Raw genomic sequence first — 22,974 nt, 5'->3', positions numbered from 1 at the left:
AATTTAGCACCAAGCCATGCAGTAATGGTTAAAAAAGAAGCCATTTTGCGAAAATCTTACCTTCTTGATATTCAGTGATAAATTTTAAGTGTTGTTATTGCTTAAGAACGGCAGCAATTCAGACATGGCGTGGAAGATCACTGTTCAAATTACAGAGCAGGGTTTCTGAATACTGAGGCGCATTGTGCGATAAATTAAAGTAAGAGTTCCAAACCCCCTCTGGCTTAAACAGTAGCACAAAAACTGAGCTTCATGGTACGGACTTCGATGGCCAAGCAGTTCCTGTACATCTATTATGCAGCTGCCCCAGTGCTTTTGTCCATGTAATGTTAGTGAAATACAACAGGTAAGAATTATAAGAACATTGGCAACATTGTCTTAAGAACAACTTATTATTTTTAGAATGTCATGTTGCCAGTGCCAAAGTTTTCATTTTGGAAGGTGGGTGACAATCACTTAACAAAGGTGATGACTTACGACACCAGCTGTCAGTCACCTACAGTCCAGTCTCGAGATCCCTCTATGATGGAGTTGGGCAACATCTTACAAAGATTTCACACTTTCACACAACTCAGTGACCGAATGACCCAGTGCTTTTTTCACTCCTTGACTCATGTGACATCTCAGATGATTATTAATGTGTCAACAACCCTGAAGACCACTTCCAGTTCCCACTGGAGGTTAATACTGCATACTGTGTTAATTCTAACCCGCTCCTGAATAACTTGGAAGTCGGGTTAGAATTGTGGAACAAAGTTCCCAATTGAAAAGATGGAGCATACCAACATGGCAGCACTGAATGTAAACAATAGTAAAACTGCAAACTTTTATTCTGTACTCCAACTCTTGTGTATTTTTCACTCATTAAATAAGTCCTATGCAGAGCAGTGATCAGGTTCTATCCACAAATGTGTTTTTTAAGCATAGAGAATACATATTATGCTTTATTTCTAGTGATACCTGAATGGCTCTAGCTTGCTGACAGTCAAAACAAATTCTGTTTATCTTGGAACGCTCTAACTCTGGAGTGATGCCACTCCCGACTTCCAAGATATCTGGAATCTGGAATGCAGCTTAAATCCCTGGAACTTTAAAACAGCCTCTTGGATGAGAGGAGAAACATCCTCACAAACCTAAAAAAGTCCAGTTGGTTTCTTTTTAGGCACTCGAGACTACCATGTCCTGGATGACTAAGAACCTACACTGACAATCAGTAAACTAAATACATATAACCTTTCATCAAAAACAAAACACAAATCTTCATAGCCAGTTTGTAAAAGTAGTTTTCCCAATAACAGAAACAAATTACTGAGAAAGTACCCTAGTTATGACCACCTGGGTTATCTGGTCTGAGAAGCCAAAAAGCCAAAGTTACACATGGGTTTAAATTGAGTAATAGGGACAGACCCTTTGGTTATCGCGACATCTGCTGCTTCGTTGTTATTCATTGTCTTACCACTCTTTGGCCAGTCCCATGTAAATGTCAAACTAATGTTGTGTGAAATCTATGGTCTCTGTAGGCTTAGGGGAACTTTAGCAGTTGCATTTAGCCTTTATGTGCCAGTGTTTTTTTTTAATTTTCTGGGAGATACCAAAGGGAAGTGAAACATATTGCTAGACATAAACAAATTCATATCTGTTTTTATCCATGAAGATAATATGAATAATAGGGCTGCATTTTATTTAAGAAATAGAAATTGAAAGCAGAAAACATCAAACAGTTACAGATGAATGCGGTGAGATTATTTATAATCCTGGGAAATATCAAACCTAACAAATTAGTTACAAAAATATATTGAATCTGAGTACATTCAAGCTATTTACTGGATGCACAGAATAGATACTTAGCAGTGGACTGATTTTTTTTTTTTTATTCTTTCTCAGTTCAGCTGATCTAAGTTATGGAAACTGTCCATAGATCAGCAAATTGCAAGTCAGGGAAAATCCAGAAGTGGAAGTGAAGCTAGCGGTTTTCATTAAAACATAACACTGTACAACTTTAAGCAGCTGTTCTACTGAATAAGTAAAGAATTTTCCCAAAGCTCAAATCAGCAGATTATTTTGGCATGAATCCAGTCAATGAAACCCATGTGACCTTAACAGTGAAACTATGAAAAGAGGATATCGCTAATAGTAAAAAAGCAAATAACAAACACACTGTTAGTTTGGATTATAGCTAATAGATCCAACAGGCAAACTTAATGTATTTTTATGTGTCTCTAATATACTTTAATCCAGAGTTACATATCTGGAACATCTGGAGAAGAGGTTGACAGAGAGATGAGAAGCTCAGTAAACTGGTGACTGACCATACAGTGCTTTTACATTTGTTCATTACAGTGGATTCTATCAGTTAAATCCTGAGTAATTATTTCAAAGTTGGTGTTCAGAGAACTTTTCAAAACCAAACATTGCTTTAAGCGCAACATACCTGATATACATTTTGGCATATAGAAATGTAAGTGGTTGATGGATTTCCTTCAAATTCAGAGAAAACAACAAGAAACCCCAGCATAGACCCTTGTGGCACTCCACAAGATATTTATTCAGAGAAATGCAGATTTTTTCCCCCCCATCACTTGTTTTAGTCTTGACATGAATGTGATTTCTGAATGACTGAGTCAGTTTCAGTAAGACTGTTGATTATTCTGATGAAAGACTTTTGACTGATTACTGTAATGTAAATAATATCGTTAAGTGACCAATTGTTTGATTTTCATATCTCATCATCGTCTATTCAAAGTTACCATATAGGCAATAGCTTAAGATTTCTTTAGCTGTTTTTAATATAATTGTAAAAACAGCAGAAATGATAGATAAAATATCTGCACAGCGCAAGCCTATTTAATTTTCAGTTACTTTTTTTTTATTTGTTCAACAGGGAGCCCAAGGAGAACAAGGAGATGCTGGAATACCAGGAAAACCAGGAGCAAAGGGCCTCCAAGGCCCAAAAGTGTGTGCACGCAATACTCTGTGTTCAACATCTTCAAGGATTTCTCTCTTCTATCTTTCAGTCTTTTAAGAAATATCAAACATTGCATTGTTTTTGCTGCACCAAAAACCTCCTTACACTTGATTTTGTCAGCAAATTACCACAGTTGCCAGTAGTTTGTTTTGAAGACACCAACCTGTCTGCAAACACTTGCCAACTACTCAAAAGAGCAGTAGTGAAACTTGAAAAAAGTGCCACCAAAAGTCAGCAAATAGTGAGTTTTTGCAGACAGTTCTGTGTCTTCCACGCAGCCTCCTAGTGACCAAAACAATGGGTGGTTACCAGGCGGTTTTGCAGTCAGGATTACTGTATTAACTAATAAAAGCAGTTATAGTTTAAATATTGACTTAAGTATTGTGCTAATCATTCTATTTGTGTTAGTTTAGTGTTTAGTCATTCTTCCAAACGTCTTCCACACATTTTGATAATTTTCAGAACTGACCAACAGACCTTTAATATCAAGATATATTATTTAGTTGTGTGTTTAATTGATTTTTTTTAACAGGGGCCCAAAGGTGAGACGGGACCTGATGGGGAGAAGGTGAGTTCTTTAACTACACAGTCAAACTGCATTACAATAGTAATATAAAATAAAGGTATAGCGACTGTAACTTGTGACCTTTTGTATGCCTAAAAGACCAGACACACTTTCACTTGTAAACAAAACATAACACATTAGCTACCAGAGAGTGCTGACTCAAAATTCAAATTCAGTTCAGGCTTTGAAGTCCTTCATAAATTCATGAAAACTCTGAGTCAGTGAAAACAGACAAACAATCTTTTGTCAGTTGTATGGTCAGAATAAGTAGCTAGTTAAATACTTTCCTATTTAGAATCACTTTCATGTGTCTGTGTGTGGACGGAGGTGCGGTTTGAATAGCTAAGTTGGGGAGTTCCCTTGTCTGTGTTGTCAGAGTTTTGTTGTGTTCGACATGAACTTTGTTGGGTATTATTTAGTGTCAAGGCTCAGGGGCTGCTAGTGTTTGTGTGTGTGCTTAAGGCTTAAGGCTTTCTGTTATCTCATGGGTGTAGCAGTTTCTCATTTATGTTGGAGTAGAATAAATGGAGGAAAAAACTACCATAGCAGTAAAACCACATGTCTTAATATTGTTGAGATCTAATTCAAAATGAAAGTTGGAAGGTTGTCGCTCCACTCGTAAATTTGGCTGAAAGTTAAAAATACTTTTCTTTTTCAACACATCTGCAAACTACTCAGTCCCCCACCAGATTAACACCCTCTTCCTATGAGGCAGCAACTATAGCACCACCATGATGTCCTCAGAGTAGAGCTGCTGCTCCTCCAGATTAAAAGGAGCCAGTTGAGGTGGTTCGGGCATCTGACTAGGATGCCTCCTGGGTGAGGTCTTCTGGGCATGTCCCACCGGGAGGATGCCCCGAGGCAGACCAAGGACACGCTGGAGAGATTATATCTCTCGGCTGGCCTGGGAACGCCTTGGTGTTCCCTCAGATAAGCTAGAGGAGGTGGCTGGGGAGAGGGAGGTCTGGGCTTCTCTGCTTAACTGCTGACATCTTGTGCTGGTTGTAGAAACATGATCAAAATTTCTTAGTTGGCACTTTTTATTTCTTTATTTAATATTTGGTATTAAGGTGGCAGTAGCATGAAAAAGGTCGGGGAAGGAGGGCACAGACGTATCAGCATGGGGCCTATTAGTCCATCTTAATCATTTTTAGCCTTCATGTTACCAGCATATTAAACATAAACAGAATACAGACTAAAGAGTAATTTACTGCAAGAAGCAAAAATAATAGCAAACTAATGCTATCATTTTTCTGTAAAGCAAATTTACCTACAGGTATAAATAAAGTAACCTTGAACCTTGATGTCCTGGATCTACCCTGAGACCTCCTCCAGGACATGCCTTCGGAGACATCCAGTAGGCTTCCTGCCCTAATCACTTCAGCTGGCTCCTTTTGATGTGAAGGAATACCAGCTGTACTTTGAGTTCCTCCCGAATGGCCAAGCTCAGAACCCTCACTCTGAGCATGAGCATAAACATGCTTTGGACAAAGTTGTGCTGCAGTCTTATTCTTTCAGTTACTACCCTGAGGTGGTGGCTCAGATGAGGGTGGAGATGTAGAATGAGCCATAAACTGAAAGCTTCACTTTCAACCCCAGCTCTCTCTTCACCACAGCAGAACAGTGCAGTGTCTGTATTACAGCAGATGCCTCACCAATCAGTCTCCCAGTCTCTTGCTCTTTTCTTCCCTCACTCATGAAGCAGATACATAAACTCTTTGGGCAGCAACTTATCCTTAAACCCAGACAAATTTCACTCCACACTTTTCTTGTGGAGAACCATGGCCTCAGACTTGGAGATGATAATTCTCAATGTTTTATAGTCAGATGCAAACCACCCCAGTGCAAGCTGAAGGTTACCACCTGCAGAAAGCAGAGATGATATCCTGACACCACTGAACTGGGTCTCTAAAACATTTGTATTTTTAGAAAGCACTACTCAAAATAGAAAATAATGGTGTCACATCATTTGGAACAAATTGACTGAAGTCATAAAAAATGGGAACAACAGGAAAAAAGTTATTCTGCAGGAGTCTGCGAGGACCCCTGTCAGTAGGATGTGGGTAAAGACATTGTTTCTGAAAATGTCTCCTGACCTGATTAAACGCAGAAGGGAATTACCCACCGTTGAGTGGTGTTTTGTTATTCCTGCTTGTCCTGTTAGTTCTGTTATCGGTGACTCAAGAAATAAAGCACCTACTGCTGGTTATATTTTATATCCTCTGCCAATCATAAAAACTTCCTCTTTCATCATATTTACTTTCCCCTGCAGGGTGCAGCAGGGAAGAAGGGCATGAAAGGCGAGAAAGGACAGAAGGTGATTTTACCTGTTTACAGTTAGATAAAGAAACATCTTCCTACAAACCGTACTCTCCATTTCATTTCCTCTTTCCACCCCCGCTGGGATTTACTCACTGAGTTTGTTCCTTTTTCGTTTTACCTTTCAGGGAAGCGTAGGAGACCGTGGAGATAGAGGACAGGTGCGTACTTGATTTACATTTCTTGTTTTTACTCTAACGTCATAGAAATACATGCCCATGACGCAGCGTGAGTTTCTGAATCCATAAAAAAACCATTTCATGTCTTTCCTTATTATACTGATTCCAAGTTTTTAGCGGTTTTAGTAGAATATCCTACATATATCTGGCAAAAATCAGAACACATTACTCCATATGTAAAAGAAATATATAAATAATTAAACATGAGCATGAACATTAAACAGGGCTAATCGGTCTGGATAGCCTTCAGAGTTTTAAGGTCATCCTAAAGGAGTTGCATGTCATTGAACTCAGGTCAGGCCAGTCATTTCTTTCCCACACTAACATCAGAAAACCCACATTTTAGGGAACAGGCTTTATACACAAGGGTATTGTCATGTTAAAGCTGAAAAAGGCAAAGTTATACAGGGGCTGGTGTGGAGTACTGCACCAATAAGCTTAGAAGGAGATAAATTTAATACTGAGTACAACTGAGTTAAGTTTGTTGGTTCAGTCATCCACAACAGCCCCAGTTAGTCACATGGCCCTTTGGGAAAACTGACAGTCCAGCCCTGCTCCAGTATTGTCCTTTGCTTCAGTGCAGCATGAAGTTTGTTCTAAACTATGAAACAACAACTTTCAGAATAAACATACAAACAGGCATCCAGTGTAACATTGTTTCAAAAGACATTCTGATGCTGCAGCTTTATCACTTGTCTCAAAGCAGAGGTATCTACATTAGCATCTGTTCTTCGTAGCTGCCAGAACTGTTTATGATTTCTCCATACGGTCTGCCAGGTTAACAGCTGACAGTTGAGCCGAAGCTTATGTTATTATGATGGGATTTCAAGACAAAACATTCAAAAAATTTTTTATCATCACACATTTTCAAAATCACTTCACTTCACTTCCCCGTTGCCCATGCTGTAATCTGTGTAAACATATAATTTGCAAAAACTCAGGCAACTAACTAAAAATTAGTCATACTAATTACGCTTTTTATAAACAGTAATCTGTTGTAGTGTAAAAGTACTCACATGCCTCTTTCTTCTTCATTTGAAACATCTTCTTTTGACAGCGTGGGCCTAAGGGAGCTGTTGGTCCCATTGGGGCTCCAGGCCCGGTTGGACCTCCTGGCATCCCAGGGGTCAGAGGACAACGTGGTCCAGCCGGGGACCCAGGTCTTAAGGGTCGAGCTGGACCTAAAGGAGTGCAAGGTCCATCTGTGAGTAACATCTGCATGGGAGAATGCATGGATTTTTGAATTAACCAAATTGAACATTGAAACAATATTCATTTGTAACCATTGTGAACACCAGTCCATCAGTGTTAATACTTGAAGGTTCATGTTTGCTGTTTTTCACCACTAAATAAATAAAATAAATTGTCCAAAATAAAGACAATGTTGGATAACACCTCCCACCCACTCCATGACATGCTGGTCAGTCACAGGAGCACGTTCAGTGAGAGACTGAGATTACCGAAAAGCGCCACTGAACGACACAGGAAATCTTTCCTGCCTGTGGCCATCTCCCTGTACAACGCATCCACTTAACACACTGTTTACTGCTACAAATACACATGTTTCTTTTCAGCTATTTATTAATAAGTGACTTATATATATATATATATATATTACTATTCTTAGTTAGCGTATTGTCTGTCTTGTTAATGTTGTTTATAATGGAGCACTGTAACAAAAAAATAATTTCCCCCAGGGATCAATAAAGTATTCTGATTCTGATTAAACTGAAAAATCCCTGTTTTCAACTTAAGTTAAACTTGAAACACACTCAGTGTGTTCTAAATAATATCTACTGCCTTATTTAAAAGAGGAACTAAAAGTATCGCTGAAACTTATTTCCCTGACGTCATTTCCTTCCTGGTTCCATTATTTTCACTTCAGTTAGTCATTTTGAAAAGTCCAAATGTTATATGAAAATATTATTGGCTTATATTATTTTAGCTTTTATACATCTCACAAACAGAAGGCTGATAATATCACAGAAGAAATTACTGTTGGATAAATCACAATAACGTGTCTTCTTAAGAGCTGGGCCTCAGTCTACTAAAATCGTTAATAATTAGAATGAATTCCCATTATTAATTAATGTGCACAATATTTTCGTGACTAACTTATCATTCATTTTGTATCTTAGACGTCAGAGAAACTTCCAACACCTCTAGTGATCAGCATCAGATGTCTGATTTTGTCTGAACCTGACCAGTTTATTATTTCGTTCACACTTAAAGAGTAAGATGATAGCTTCTTACTGTAACGCTGGAGTTTCGCAGCATTGATGCAGAGAATTTGAATTGTTTGTTGTCCTGCAGGGTCCTGGGCTTACTGATGAGCAGGTCTTGCAGCTCTGCAGAGGTGTTGTTACAGCTCAGATCTCTCAGTATGCTTCCTCCATCAGAGCCAAGTGCTCTCAGGGCTGTCCCATCAACAACCGGACACTCATTGGGCCCCCAGGAGCTCAAGGACCACCAGGGCCACCAGGCAAAGCTGCAAGTCCCTCTTCAGTCTTTTTATTATTTATTTGTCATTTTAATAGCTGCTGTGAGATAAACTAGGGATGTGATATAAACTCTTGGATGTCCTGCCCTTATACCTATTAGTATATTAATATAATTTCTGCCTTCATCTACCAGGGTAAAGTAGGAAAACCCGGAGCAAAAGGAGCCAGAGGTGTTCAAGGTGACAGAGGACTGGAGGGACAAAAGGGAACACCCGGCGACAGAGGCAAGAGTTTCCTACTCCCTTGACCGATTAAATACCTATGTTATTTTTTTATATTTATGCTTTTTATTGAAGGTTTTAGAGTTTAAGAACTTTGAAAGGTTAAGATGGACATATAAGGGCACATAGTGGGGAAAAAGTTGGATAGCTAAAGAACGGCACTAGTGTAAATTAAACAATTTAAAATCATTTAGAATAGTATTCTTGCCATGGTTTTTACTCACAGTGTCAGTATTTCATCAAAAGGAAAAAAAAACGTTTGAAAACATAGTTGTGCAGCTTTGTGAGTTGCATCTTTTATCTTTTTTAAAAGGTCGAAAGGGACCCAAAGGCGTTGTAGGAGATCCGGGTATAGGGCTGCCAGGACTCAACGGACCACAGGGACTCAGAGGTAGGACACTGGTCGCATCCACACTGTCAAACATCCTGTAAACATTACTTCAGGACTGGGTTTCTTTTTAATTTTTTTATCTTGAATTAGATAACAGTGAAAGATAACAGTGTATCTGTAATAAACAAGTAGTAAAGCCTGAATTTTTTTAAAATAAAAAATAAAAAACATACTAATTTATTTATTTAGTCCGTAATTAGCCAAAAACTCAGTACTGTCTTGATATAGCGTAATGAATGTTTGCACTATGTTTTCTTTTTTCAAATTTTGCTTTTTACAGGTTCACCAGGTAACCCAGCAGAACCAAAAGATGGCATGGAGGGTCCCCGTGGGGCTCGTGGCTTCCCTGGTCCCGTGGGTCCACCCGGCATGGTTGGATTTGCAGGTGTACCGGGATTTTGCGAGGCACGAGACTGCAGCATTTATGCACCAGTGATGCGCAAAGAGCAGGGTCTGGTGAAAGGGCCAGTGAGTTAAAAAATCTGAAACTAAACATCAGATATTATGGTGCTTATAGGAATAACTTGGTGTTAACAATGAAATATTTTACATACAATATTGTGACAATAGTCTGTCAAAAGCTGTGATATAAATGTCAGTGGATAAAGTGTAGTGTCATGATGCACTTCAAGATTGTGCAGAAATCTCATGCCTCTAGTCAACATCTGATACCACACAGGGATTATATTTCATACATGTTCAAACTCTGCAGCAGTTTTTACTGCTGTGTATGTTGTGAATTTAGAAAATGATAAATTATCCCAAGCTGATTCCTTATTTCTTCATTTTAGTTTTTTAATTTCTCTGGTACCCAAAGAATAAATAGATAAATCTATGTAAATATTTTGTAAAGACTCTAAAGTACATGTACTGCGCTCTGAAACAAATAAACAGATGTGTTCTTTAGTCAGTCTGAGTCTTCAGTTTTTCTGACTGGGTGCATTTTTATTTTATTTTACTTTTTGCAAAGTTTTTGCAGTCAATGACCCCAGAAATGGCCTGGTTTCAATTTCCTGGATCTTCCACGACGTCATAAACATCTTTTTTTCAGTGATTCAAATAAAAATGAAAAAGAAAAATAGCATATTACACTCTTATTATCAGGTTTTTTTCACTGGATTTCTTTCAAATATATGAAAAGTACACTTATGGTAATGTGTGGCTTAAAAATACACATTTACTATGTGACCTAAACAATGTTATAGTTTCAAACTAACATTTCAACAAAATAAAATGGCAGAATGAGTAGTACAGAACAATTTTGTGCACAACAAATTGTGCAAAAGAACCCAACTTAAAAACTATGATTATCAGTGACATGAACTTTTTGTATAAAACTACATCTGTTACCTCTTCATTAAGAAAGCACTCAGCACACACAATAATTGTGTTTTGTTTTGTTTTATTTCATAGCTGTGCAATAATATTATACTACCAGCATGGACAGCATTGATTAACATATGATAGCAGCAACAGAAGAAGGAAAGCACATAAGTACCCTACACCCTACTGCATGAAATGACACATGACTGTAAAAATATGGAATTTTACATTCTAATGTTTGGTGCTTCAATAGAACATATTACAACAGTGTGGTTAAAAAAACAAACAAACAAACAAATAAACACCTATTCGGCAGTAGGATTTTCAAACACAGCAATTTTTTTTTTTTTATTAATTCTATTTGGCTCAGTTTTTGTTTTTGATTATTTCACATTTTTTTTCAGTCTCTAATGAAGTCTCTAATAAAAACAATAATACTAAAAGTCCCCCACCCCATATCTCTCTCTCTCACACACACAGACACACAAACACACACAACAAACAAACAAAAGCACCACTTAATTGGCTGCATAGTTTTTAAATACTCAGCTGTTACGTTTGATATGTCCTTTTTGTATTTCAGTGGGACAGCTTTTTAGTGCTTTTATTGGAATGTTTCTATTATTAACTTAATGCCCAATTTTAATGAAATAATCATTTTCAAAAGATAAGAGATAATCGGGAAGCAAAAAAGAGCATGATTGTTTGTTAATTAAAACAAATGTATTGATTTTATTTTATTTAATCAAAAGCTAATGATATGATTAAGAAACTGATTTAAAAAATCACAATTAAAACACGTTGTATTGAAAGTACATGGACTGTCTTGATGATAAAAAAAATTAGAGAAAATCTAAAGTTTGTGTGTTTTTTCACATTTTTTAATGCATTTTTTAATGGGCAGAAAGAGTTTAAAGTTAATGCCTTATATATAATGTAGCAGATGTGTAGGACAATTTATTACATATTCATCTGGTCCAAATGAAAACACTTTTAATATTTTATTTTTTAATACTTTACACTTTAAGTTGGTAATAAAATGTAAAATAGTTTCCCTAGTTGGAGTGGAAGTGTCGAATATTTGTAAAACACATGAGAGGTCAATAAAAAAAACAAAAAAGAAAATAATGTATTGTAAATGTATTGTAAAATAATTTAGTGGTCCTAACATTGGTCACAGCTAGTGTTGGGTCAGATGTAGCCTGGTATTAAACTTACTCCACCAGTACCAGTACAGTACCATTAGTCAAGGCCAAAGTGCCTGTAGAGAAAACTGCAGATATGGGCCACATTTGGGCGAAACAGTTATTGTAGGGAGGAGAGAAATGGAGTGGAAAACATTGGTAAAGAAATACTGGCAGTTTATCTCATTTCCACTCCATCTATACAGAGAATGGCTTTGATTCTGTTTTACTAGTTGTAGCTGTCATTTAAATGTAGTAAAACCGTTACAGTTACTATTCAAATACATATTGTAAACATTCATAGCTGCCATTGCATTAAGAGTTCTGCAGGAAGAGCTGTACATGAGAACTGTGTGTTTAGGGAATGTTACTCCTTCCACTGCTGGTGTTGTCCTTCAGCTATTTAACTATGTGCCACATAACTGTATTTATGTCATCTTTTAATAAGATGAGCCACACATAAATTTGGCATTTTGCAGAATAAGAATGGATCACAACATAAATAAAATTCAATAATCTATGAGTATTGTCTTGAATATTGACTGATTCTTTATTAAATCTCAGCTAAAAAGAGTTTACTTTAGCCTGTCAAAAAAGCTGTAAATACCTTATTTTTAGTCACTTAAAATGAATAAAAGCAGCAGATATTTTTTGTAAAAAAGAAATGTCAATTTCCCATTATGAAATTAAAAATAAAAGTTTTTAAAAACGCCTAATCTCAGTTTCCCAAGGCACCAATCACATAGTTTAAATAGCTTATTTTGTCATAACTTGAAATGTTTATATGGAGCATATTTATTCAAAAATAAAATTGTTCAAAGAAAGTAGCTTATTTATTAGCAGCTCAGTTAATGTCAGTAAGTGGTTTCAAAACAGATATTACCTGAATATTTGCTGTGTTACTTTGGATAGTGTCAGTGGTAATTGTTTTGACCAGTTTAGATTTGTTTAGTTAGTTTTGAGCAGTTTGTTTAGAGATGCTTGAAAATGTATGAAACACTAAAACAAGCTGTGTTCTGTGCTTGGTTTAGTCCTACAGTAGTAAAATACAGCTTTGAGGTCGCTGGTGCAATTCAAGTAAACCAAACAAACACAAGATGCTCTTTTCTGCTTCGACAATCTCTGACCTTCTTTCAAGTGCATTCAGGGTATTTTTTTAAATAAATAAATAATAAATTAGTCAGCACTTCACTGTATTTTTGTTTCATGAGATTATAACAGTAAAGTGACAAGTGGGACCTGTTTATACTTTCAGTTTGTTAAAATTAGTACCTGGATTTTTACCATCACTGGTTTGTAAACATCAAATTGGCATGTACACATTTTTTAAACCTCTTCCAGTCCTATGACACAACAGAAACCTTCTTCCCTTCATAATACACTAGTCACAATTTCTGAAAGGTTTCTGTGAGCAGCTTTGTTCAGTGAACTCTGGGAGTTGTATTTACCAAGTGTAGCAGCTAAGTACACCTCTGTACTGTAGTTTAGTGTGTTTCAAATAAATTGAATGTTTATCTTCATCAATAAATTTGTCATTTAAATAGCAGCAGGTCATGTCCATACACATTCAGTGTCAATAAATAAATGGTAGCAGCAAATTGTCTCATTAATAAGGAAAATGTTACACTTTTTAAATATTTTGTCATCATTTAACACTAAACTTAAAAATCTTACCAAAAGGGGCAAGGAGACAAAAGCGAAAAAATTGACTGGTGATCATTATTATTTTGGCTTGTGGAAGAAATCCATGAAATTTTTAAGAGGGTCTTTCTTGGTAAATACACCCCTGAGAGAAACACGACTCAAATAAAAAAAAAAAAAAGAAGTGAGGTTTTTAGGTTGTAGGATATATTCCAATGCTCTCTAAATCACTTTCATTTTGTCATTTAACAGTAAAGGATGGAAACCGATGTGCCTGAAGAATGATAAAGTGTTTCAGTGCTGTAAGAAGAAGTGTAAATATAATATTTTTGAGCTTATAGCTGTATAAAGTATAAAAGTATAAAATTGCCTTCATGGTAAACACTGTCTGCACGGCACTGCATGGCGAGACAGTGCAAACTGATTCAAGCTGACAGGAAGCAAAAGCATAGCTGTTCCCTTAGCAGAAATACCTTCCACCCCTGATATTAAAAGCATCTTTTCTTTCTGGCAAAAGCAGACGACTCAGGAGATCATCTGCTTCACAATCCATCCGGCTGTCAGTAGTGCCAATCCAACGGTGCCTGCAGCAGAAAGAAAATTGGTTAGCAGGTTAGATTTTCATGCTTATAATAAACCACTATTCAGATAGGTGCTAATATAGCATTCACTAGTTTTAATGTGTGCATCCTTTGTCTCTATTGTGGAATTAAATATTTTTCAGCTTACTGAATAGATGCCATAACACAAAGTTTTGGATTCTCCATTGATTTGATTAAATGACTTGGTACTGTGTGCTAATAAGCTGAGCACTGTTTGCAAGCAAACAGGAACATTTCCACCCTTATAACAAGATTGTTACCTGGGACATTCGTGTCTGGTTAGTAGCGTTGCACTCCTATGTAAATGTGTGTCATGTTAGACACATGATGGAGAGTTTAAAGAGTATTTTAAGACTGCCTCATTCTACTAGACCATCTACTTTAGTCCTGTATTGAACATGTGCTGTTCAACATCTTCAACAGCTGCTGATGTTTTGATATTGCTTGTGTTTTAACATCAATAACATCAAAACATTGCAGAAAACAAATAATTTTACTGTCACTCAGAAGACTGTGAGACTGTGATTCATGTCATGCACGGGAGTGGGTTTTTTTTTATCCTTTTTTTGTTCACTGAAAAAAAATCATGGCCTACTTTGACTACACCAATTCAAAATTGTATCATCTTCTTGAAGAGAGAAATAAAAATAAGCTTAAACATTGTTTGGGGAGTGGAATCTAGGTCTATGTTTATGTATCTCAAAAATGGAGTTTAAAAACACAGTCAAAAATCTGTCTGTCATTGTATAAAACAAGACTTACTCTGATGCCTACACGACCCATTAAAATCCTTAGGAACAGTCTGGGAGCAGGGCTGGCTCTGGTAGTGGATGCACTCCTCTTTAACAATACCAGAGCGCTGTAACAGATAAAGTGAAAATAAACCTGAAGAGTTCTTTCTTTATTGTGTTGACATGACTTTAAATGGATACTTTTGACTGCCATGCCTTTGGGTCACCACAGCACAGAGATCTATATATTTATATCTGGCACAGATTTGACACCAGATTCACCTCCTATGCTCCCATGTACCTGTGCATGGGACCAGCACTGGATATGTATCTCCTCTCAGCGTTGCTTTCCTCTAATCATTACAGGGTCAAAGTTATACATACAGCCCCACTAAAATTTGTTTAAACATCTCTAAACATCTCTCAAATGGCACCTCAAGCAGATGCTGTTGGTAGCCATCAGCAATCTGTTTATCTGGACATAGTGTTTTCAGAAGAGACCTGAGAGATGTTTCTCATCTAAGTCTCATCTAACTGCAGTTTTCCCTAACAGTACATTTGCATAATGGCCAAACCAGAGTTTCATGATTGTTAATATGTAAACTGCCATGACTACTTCTCAGTGGCCATAAGCACCAGTCATAGAGAGCTAAGGAATGGCTGCAATCACAATAATGCAAAATGGTGAAAGATGTACTATTAGGCTCCCTCCTCAGTTCATTTCCTTAAAGATTTATGGTCAGATGATGGCCACAGTGACAAAAGGTATGCTTGTAGAGGTAAAGGTGAGGCTTCCAAACCTAAGAGCTCTGTAACAACTGTAAAGCATGATGGTGGTAGCATCATGCTTTCATGGGACTGCTTTGCTGCCAGTGGTTCTTGTACACCCACAAAGTGAAGGCAGAAGTCATTTTGGTTGTCCATGTAGACAGATACAAGTTTTAGTTGAGCCTGAAGGTGCTAATTTTGGAGCACGCACTTCTCTTGGTTGGCACCAAGAAAGAACCTTGAACATCTTAATCAATTTCCTCCTATTTGAGCGTGATTGGTATTCTTCCAGACCTTGGCAAAGTCACGATACATCCCAATAACTTGTAATTATGTACAGTTGTCTGAATTGACTTATGGAGTCTGTACTTAGTTAGAAATGACTCCAAGAAACCATGCTTTCAAACAAACCCCTTTTTAGGGGTTTTAACTGCATCATACATGACTTTACATAATGTTTTTCCCTCTAGAAAGGGCCTAAGTTAAAACAAATATGAGTGGATAACGTACCGTATGACAAACTGTGGTAACATTTAGATCCACGCATTCATCCATGACAATTGTTCCACCTTCAATTTTCTGGCATGGATGTACACAGTCTTTTTTCACATGTTTGGAGTGGGCAAAGGTCTGCAGAAAGGAACAAACCCAAAAGCAGAGTTAGTAGGTTGTTTTGGGGGTTTTATACCAGTTGCTAGCTTTAGAATTGTATTCTTGGGCTCTAAAGTGGCTTTACATGGCTTAATGTTCAAAAGAGTTCTTATTTCTTTCATATTGGACTCATTGATCCTCTGAAATAAGCCTGTTGACTGTGCATTCTTGTCATAGTTGAAAAACTGCTTTCAACAATTGAAGTATCTCTAACCATGCCTTTTTAATTACTAGCCGACTTCAGCTGATGTGTGAAAGAACAGGACCGGGAGTTGACACTTTATTAGATTTTTGTAACACAGATTTTTGTGTGAACTTGCAGGAATATTTATACCTTGCCATTAACACTCCAGGTGTTCTCACAGTTTTGGTCAAACTTCAGTGCTTTGCTTTGGCAGCAGGAGTAAGGAATGCTTTTCTGCATCACCTCTGAGCTGCTTATGGCCGACCCCACAGCAGCAACTTAATAAAAAAAAGAAGAAAAGAAATGCATTAGACTATGAACACTTCTGTGATTCACCGGTTTTGGTTTCATCTTCTTATCATTAATCGAAGACCTGGACAGTGATTGTTAATCTCTCTCCATTTCACCCATTATTAATCTCTAGGATATACAATATGTTTGTATCTTTATTTTTATTTAAACATTCTGACAATAGTAATGAACCCCAAGGCACAAATAAAAACATTAGCTTCGCATGTACACGACATAAAATCCAGCGCACATCAAAGAACAACCTGTTATATGGGACGTGTCTCTTGTTTTGTTTCGGATACTTCCACGTGTAATAGTGGTAGTAAAAAGAAATTACGTGACTCAAAGATGGGAATTTCCTACTTCAATGACATACTCTCTATTTCGCCATACGCACTGGAAAGCACCTCAGAGGAAAGGAAGGGGAATCCCTGGATGCTTGCGCTTTCGTTTGAGTGACCGAAAAATTAATCAGATGATTAAAAAAAACAACATTACGTATTCAAAATGGTAAGAACTTTCTTGCAGAATACAATTACAAAAATACGTGTCAGCTATAACCTAACGGGCTATTCTCGCAAACAAGGCATATAAACGGTAATGCATAACGTTGAATAAGCTTTCAGGGAAAGTGTTGTGCTATTTCTTCATGCAGTATTTACACTACAAAACATTTCAAACCATAAGTTATGAACAAAAAACACTTCAATTTTGCCAACTCTCAGAAAATAATACAAAACTCGATTCAAACTCCCATCGATTGATTTATAGTGCTGCTCGCTGCCATTTTACACGAAAGACAAACGTGTGTTCGATCTATAGTGCAAGGTCTTTAAGTCGGCTGATGCTAAAATGACTTTCACAAACTTTCTCTACTTTTTCTCCGGTGAAGCGAAACATAAGATTTGGAGACATAGGATGTTGTTTACTTGATTATGCTAATCGAAATCGAAGTTGTTGTTATGCCGATGTTGCAAAATCATCTGAATAAAAAGTCGCTTTAAAAAAATGATATTACATACCGGTACCTCACCGCAACGTACTGAGAGCTTAGGTTGGCTTAAACGTACAGTAAAATGCATTACAAGACCATTTCTAATATACTTACATAGCAGGACGATAAGAACAGCGTTCATTGTTTATAGCTTTACACTAAGTGAGAGCAGCAGTTGAACGAGACCTCGCGCTCATCCGCCCCGCCCCTTCCCTACTTCCGCTTCACTACAACCCATTTAAGGCTGAGGGCACCGTTCTCCTCACTCTCGATTTCTAAACATTCAGTCAACAAGATGATATCTGTAGATTTCCTTGGCTGTCTTCTGCTCTTCTCGCAGGGTGAGTGTCTTTTCAGTTTACTTTAGTCGAACGTTATATTATTAGAGTTTGTACATTCGAGTAGCTGTATGGTATAGTTTGTAACCAAGAGCTGCATGTTTATATGTATTGAAAGAAAAATAAATACGTGTACTGAGAAACATCTTATTCTTGTATTCCTCAGGCGTGTGCCTCGCTGTGGGTGCAGCTGTCAAGGAGGACACACCAGAAGTCGTGGTCCTTTCGGGTGAAGACTCTATCCTTCCGTGCAAAGCGAAATTCAAGCCCGGAGTCCAGTACCTTGCAGTGAGATGGTACAAGGTAAAAATAAATTAAATAACCAAATAAATACAAATACAATTTATTTTGATTGTCATGCTGCACATTTAAGAAGAAAAAAACATGTCAGGCTCTCCTTGGCAGATTACTGCAAACTAATATCACTTTCGTTTCTTTCGAAAGTCAAAATATTTGTAGTCAATCACATAATGAAAAGGTTATAACAATGAAAACACAAAGTACAGCACTACAACTGGGTAACATTATGAGTATGCTGCAGTAATAACAAGAGCAGCCATACTTACAACTTAATTCTTTAGTCTATAAAGTCTAATTAGGAATGTTAAAGTAGAATTACCTGCGACTCAAAATGTACTTTTTCTTCTATTTCAGTAATGTTAAAAGTAGTAGGGGTAAAGTAGCAGTGAAAGTAACAGTAAAGGTTTATTCATTTGTTTCTTATACTGTCATAAAGATTATTGCTGGTCACAAGACACTGCTCAGCCGTTGTGTATAAAGGTCAGAATGGCAGTATAAACATGTCTGGTGATTATTTTAATCCTTGTTTTTATGAACTGGTTAAATATTTAGGCTTTTGCTTAAAACTACAAGGTTCAACTCAAATATGGGGCGTGCAGTAACTGTGGTTAATGGGTTAAAAGTTAAAAAGAAGAAGTGCTATTTATAGTAGTGGCATTTGTTTCCATTAACAGAAGCGATAATGACACTGACATCAGGCGTGTTTGGTTTGGCTGTCTAGTCTCAGATCCTGTTTGGTCATTCATCAGGCACATGACTCTAACACTGGACTGATGCTTTTTCAGGTTTCAGAGAGCCCATCGTCTGCTCGTAATGGCCTTTTGACCAGAGACCTCCCAGATGGTACGACGAGATGGTACGATGGCGTGGAGAGAGATGTGGCGCTGGTCAACGAGACCCACGACATCCTCCTGGCCGACACAACGTGCAGCGACGCCGGCGTGTACATGTGTCACCTGGCAGCACCTGTGGGAGAGCAAAACCAGGACGGCTACGTTCACCTGGTGCTGGCAGGTAAACGTTTGTCCCAGTTGTCTCTGGGTTCTTTAGGTGCTCATGCAAATTCAACATACAGGTTTCCCAAACTTTCCCAAGTTCCCTGAGGCATCCATGACTGAAATTTGACTCAGGGGGAACTTCCAAACTTGAATCAACTGTTATATTTTGAGCATCAGCTTTACAAAACCATCACTCTTTGGCCCAAGGCATAGAGTGTGGGAATCATCTGTCAAGCACATGATTTGGAAAACATCAAGAGCATTAGATTTCCATCAAAAGCTGGTTTAGAAGAAGCTTATTTTGGAAAAGCTTTTAAAGGCTTTTACGGTGGCTAATGCTGATGTTCAGCTTTTACCATGTTCTATATTTTAGCAAAGAAAGACAAAGAAAAACTCATTGGTAAAGTCTGAGCAGATTTATTGGGATTCCAAACAAGAGGGAATGTTTCTTTAGATATCTACAGCAAAGTGCACCTTGAGTTTTCTGATATGACAGTTTGAAAAATGTACAAAATCCAGCCACACAGGAGTTTCCTGTATGCAGAATAGCCTGACTAGGTTCACAACCTGAGCTAGCACAGTGTGGTACAGTTCAAGTGAGTTCAAACTTGAGTAACTTTAATTTGTGTTTTCATTTTCAGATTGTCCAGCTGCTCCCACAGAAAGTCTGGAGAGAGATGATTACTTGATTCTTTTCGCCTCCGTAGTGATAATGATAGCACTTCTGCTGTCTTTCATAAGCTACGTAAGTAATGGAGGATAATTATATATAAACACACTAATATTTAAACAGATTTTCCACAAGAGATTTCTATTATGTGCATCCACTTAGAACCCAGCTTACCTAATAATCATTTTGTTGTACTACCAAAAGATTGTAATGATCATCTTTAAACATACTCAAACAATATGCATATGCTGGTCATTCTTAATCTAAATGTATTTCCCATATCTCCACCACAGGTTTGTTTGACGAATGGATTGAGAGAAAGAAACAAACAACAACAGCAAGAACAAATAACAAAAGAAGATTTTTTCCTGAACAAACCAGTGGAACCAAAAGACTTGAAGTTGATCTACACTTTGGGTCCAAAACCATCCACAAAAACTATACTCTGTGTGTAAAGATGAGGACTAATGTTGGCCAATAGAATAAGTACACTCTGCCCTGACATGTGGAAACTGATGGAAATCGGAAGATTATGCGACAACCTTTCAAAAATCATCAGAAAAGTCAGATATAGAGCTGGATCTCCACAGATGCCAAGATGCTGGAGAAACTGGTGACCTGGTTCAAAGAGCAGGTCCAGTAATCAGACGTCGGTTGGTCAGTCTGTGGGTTAAATATAAAAGAGCCACTGGTTAAGACAGAAAGACAGTGAGTTTGCATGAGCAGTCAGTCAAAGATTCACATTTATTTTGTAAAAACCTGAATTTTTCAGGTGATATCACTTTAATTGCGCCCCATAGCTAAAAGTTTTATTAAGAAAATGACGTTTTTCTGCAGGCAGACAAACACAAACATATAAAAACTGTACTGTCAAGTCAGGCAAACAGTGACTGTGCAGGATGGAGCCAAGAAGGTTCACAGTTGCGTTGTTTGTGCACATGTAGTCATGTAGTGGAAGATGTGTGAGTATCAGGAGTAAAAGGCACTGATGTTATTCATGAGACTGAAATGTCCCACCGCAGTAAGAGGATCTATATTTTTATGTGTTTGTCAAGAATTCTAATGTTTACACAGAGGATGGATGCATTCCTACAAGTTTAAAGTGTCCACACTGAAAATTACTTTAAACTACCTGCTTTAATTGAGCCATGACAGAAACTAGCATTCTGGATTCTGTTAATTGTTTTATGTTCTCATATTTTCTTGTTTTCTTTCTTTAAAGCAGACCTTTTAATAAGCTATTGTTATATAAGTGATTTTCTGGATTAAATCCATATTATTGACTTATTAATGTTGTAACTTGAAAAAAAAATTATGTTCAGAGAATTATTCTCAGGAAGTACCACATCTGTAAATGACCTTCAAGAACAACAACACCAAAAAAAGGAGACTTTTGTCACTTGAAATGTTAAAAAACAAAGTGACCTTCTAAAGAAGAAGTGAAACATGATGACATATAGGAACACCCGTGATCTATTTGCATTTAGCGTGACATTTGTTTTGGGGAAAGTCCTAAGAGCGGGTCAGTGTAGTCTGGATTTATTTTTATCGGTCCACTTCTCTTTTTTTTTATGTCCGCATTTAGGTCTTCGCCTGTTCGTTCCAACGTGTTTGGTAACAGATATAAAAGTTCTTTTGTTGCTGCTCCACAGCAACATGTATAGTGCCTAAATCTTCAACAGAAAAAGAGAGACAGAAATGGGAACACTGATATTCTGCATTCAGTCAGCGTAACATGAGAAAATTATTGCTTTATTTTCTGTATCTCAATTAATGATTCATGGATACTTTTTTGATTCAATGATACACATAAGAAATACCAATTGGTATTTCTTATGTGTATGTGCTTCTCCTAATGTGTGTTGTTGATAGTTTAAAAATGCATAAAAAAACACTATATGGACACATCTGCAGTACCAGTGATCTCCCAAATACTGCCTGTATATTAAATAAATACATTTTTGAGTTTGGATCTGTGTCTCTGCAGCTTTTTGGGGTCTGTTCATCAACTAAAGTGCAGCACATTAGTGTCTAATAATTTATGTCTGATGGTGCAGAAACCGACTTTGGAAGTCAGAAATTACTCAGAAGCTTCTACCTCTCCTGGACAGACTCTGGGCATTCCTTGTTGCTTTCCAAACTCTGACATAAAATATAAGAGGTCATTAATAACTTGTGGGATCAGTTGTTCGATCCCCAGTTCCTTGAGTCTCCGTGCTAAAGTGTTGTTGGGCAACATGCTTGGTTTGGGATTGGTGTATGGAGTTTGTAGTGTAAAAGTGTTCTCAGAGTAGAAAACCACTCTACCAGTCAGTGCCAGTAAATTTACTACAAACTGAACTAGGTGATAATAGGAGTAGTTAGAAAAGCTAATCTATGAGTTATTACACTAACACTTCTAAGATGACAGCTGTTAAACTGCATCTTGGGCTTCATTGTTACCTGACAAACCTTACTAACTTGAAAGTGTAGTTAGACAAGTTACATCATCGTCATCATCAACTTTATTTATAAAGCACTTTAAAACAACCACAGCTGACACAAAGTGCTGTACATTGGAACTGTAAAATAAAATTACATGAGATATAAATAAAAAACAAATAAAAGAAGAGTGAAATCATTAATTAAATAACTACTTCAATTAAAAGAGAAACTAAGTCTCACTGAGGTTAAAAGCCAAGGAATAAAAGTGGGTTTTAAGACGTGATTTAAAAGTGGACAGTGAAGGGGCCTCTCTAACATGCATGGGCAAATTATTCCATAATTTTGGAGCCACAATAGAGAAGGCCCTGTCCCCTCTGAGCTTCCTCCTGGATCTCGGTACCTCCAGGAGAAGCTGGTCAGCTGACCTGAGAGACTGACAGGGTATGTGGGGATGAAGAAGCTCAGAGAGGTAAGGCGGGGCAAGACTGTGAAGGCATTTAAAAACAAACATAAGAATTTTAAAATTACCTCTAAAAGACACAGGCAGCCAGTGCAGAGAGGCTAGGACAGGGGTTATATGCTCTCTTTTTCGAGTTCCTGTTAGGAGTCGTGCAGCCGCATTTTGAACCAGCTGCAGACGTGAGAGCAATGAGTGACTGACCCCCACATAAAGTGAGTTACAGTAGTCCAGGCGGGAAGAAATAAAAGCATGGATCACTGTTTCAAGGTGCTGC

At 37.4% G+C, this 22,974-nt stretch overlaps 2 protein-coding genes across 2 annotated transcripts in view; both read left to right on the top strand.

The window, feature by feature from the left end:
- The window catches only part of zgc:113232 (uncharacterized protein LOC541546 homolog), a 31,636-nt gene extending 21,602 nt beyond the window's left edge, over positions 1-10,034 (top strand). Inside the window, exons 16-24 of the mRNA XM_040031045.1 lie at positions 2,882-2,953; positions 3,498-3,533; positions 5,803-5,847; positions 5,978-6,010; positions 7,086-7,232; positions 8,342-8,518; positions 8,663-8,753; positions 9,064-9,141; positions 9,422-10,034. Of these exons, the coding sequence (XP_039886979.1) occupies positions 2,882-2,953; positions 3,498-3,533; positions 5,803-5,847; positions 5,978-6,010; positions 7,086-7,232; positions 8,342-8,518; positions 8,663-8,753; positions 9,064-9,141; positions 9,422-9,618 (876 nt within the window). The 3' untranslated portion in view covers positions 9,619-10,034. The remainder of the gene's footprint in view (positions 1-2,881; positions 2,954-3,497; positions 3,534-5,802; positions 5,848-5,977; positions 6,011-7,085; positions 7,233-8,341; positions 8,519-8,662; positions 8,754-9,063; positions 9,142-9,421) is intronic.
- A 7,706-nt stretch (positions 10,035-17,740) lies between these two features.
- Positions 17,741-21,786, top strand: cd83 (CD83 molecule). Its single transcript, XM_040030546.1, has 5 exons — positions 17,741-17,851; positions 18,015-18,151; positions 18,934-19,162; positions 19,788-19,891; positions 20,110-21,786. Exons 1-5 carry the CDS (start codon positions 17,806-17,808, stop codon positions 20,269-20,271), a joined length of 678 nt encoding a protein of 225 aa, XP_039886480.1. The 5' UTR covers positions 17,741-17,805; the 3' UTR covers positions 20,272-21,786.
- Positions 21,787-22,974: the final 1,188 nt, after the last annotated feature.

Source organism: Simochromis diagramma, unplaced genomic scaffold, assembly GCF_900408965.1.
Source record: "Simochromis diagramma unplaced genomic scaffold, fSimDia1.1 OVJJ01000361.1, whole genome shotgun sequence".
Taxonomy (NCBI): Eukaryota; Metazoa; Chordata; class Actinopteri; order Cichliformes; family Cichlidae; genus Simochromis; species Simochromis diagramma.
Note: the sequence above shows the minus strand (reverse complement) of the source record. Positions and strands in the feature narration are given on the sequence as shown.

What these genes read in the sequence shown, in the direction of transcription:
- cd83 (XM_040030546.1), top strand. Translation starts at nt 17,806, where the DNA reads ATGATATCTGTAGATTTCCTTGGCTGTCTTCTGCTCTTCTCGCAGG. An exon ending in TTGCAGTGAGATGGTACAAG is followed by an intron (nt 18,152 to 18,933) that starts GTAAAAATAAAT and finishes ATGCTTTTTCAG; the next exon opens with GTTTCAGAGAGCCCATCGTC. An exon ending in TGCTGTCTTTCATAAGCTAC is followed by an intron (nt 19,892 to 20,109) that starts GTAAGTAATGGA and finishes TCTCCACCACAG; the next exon opens with GTTTGTTTGACGAATGGATT.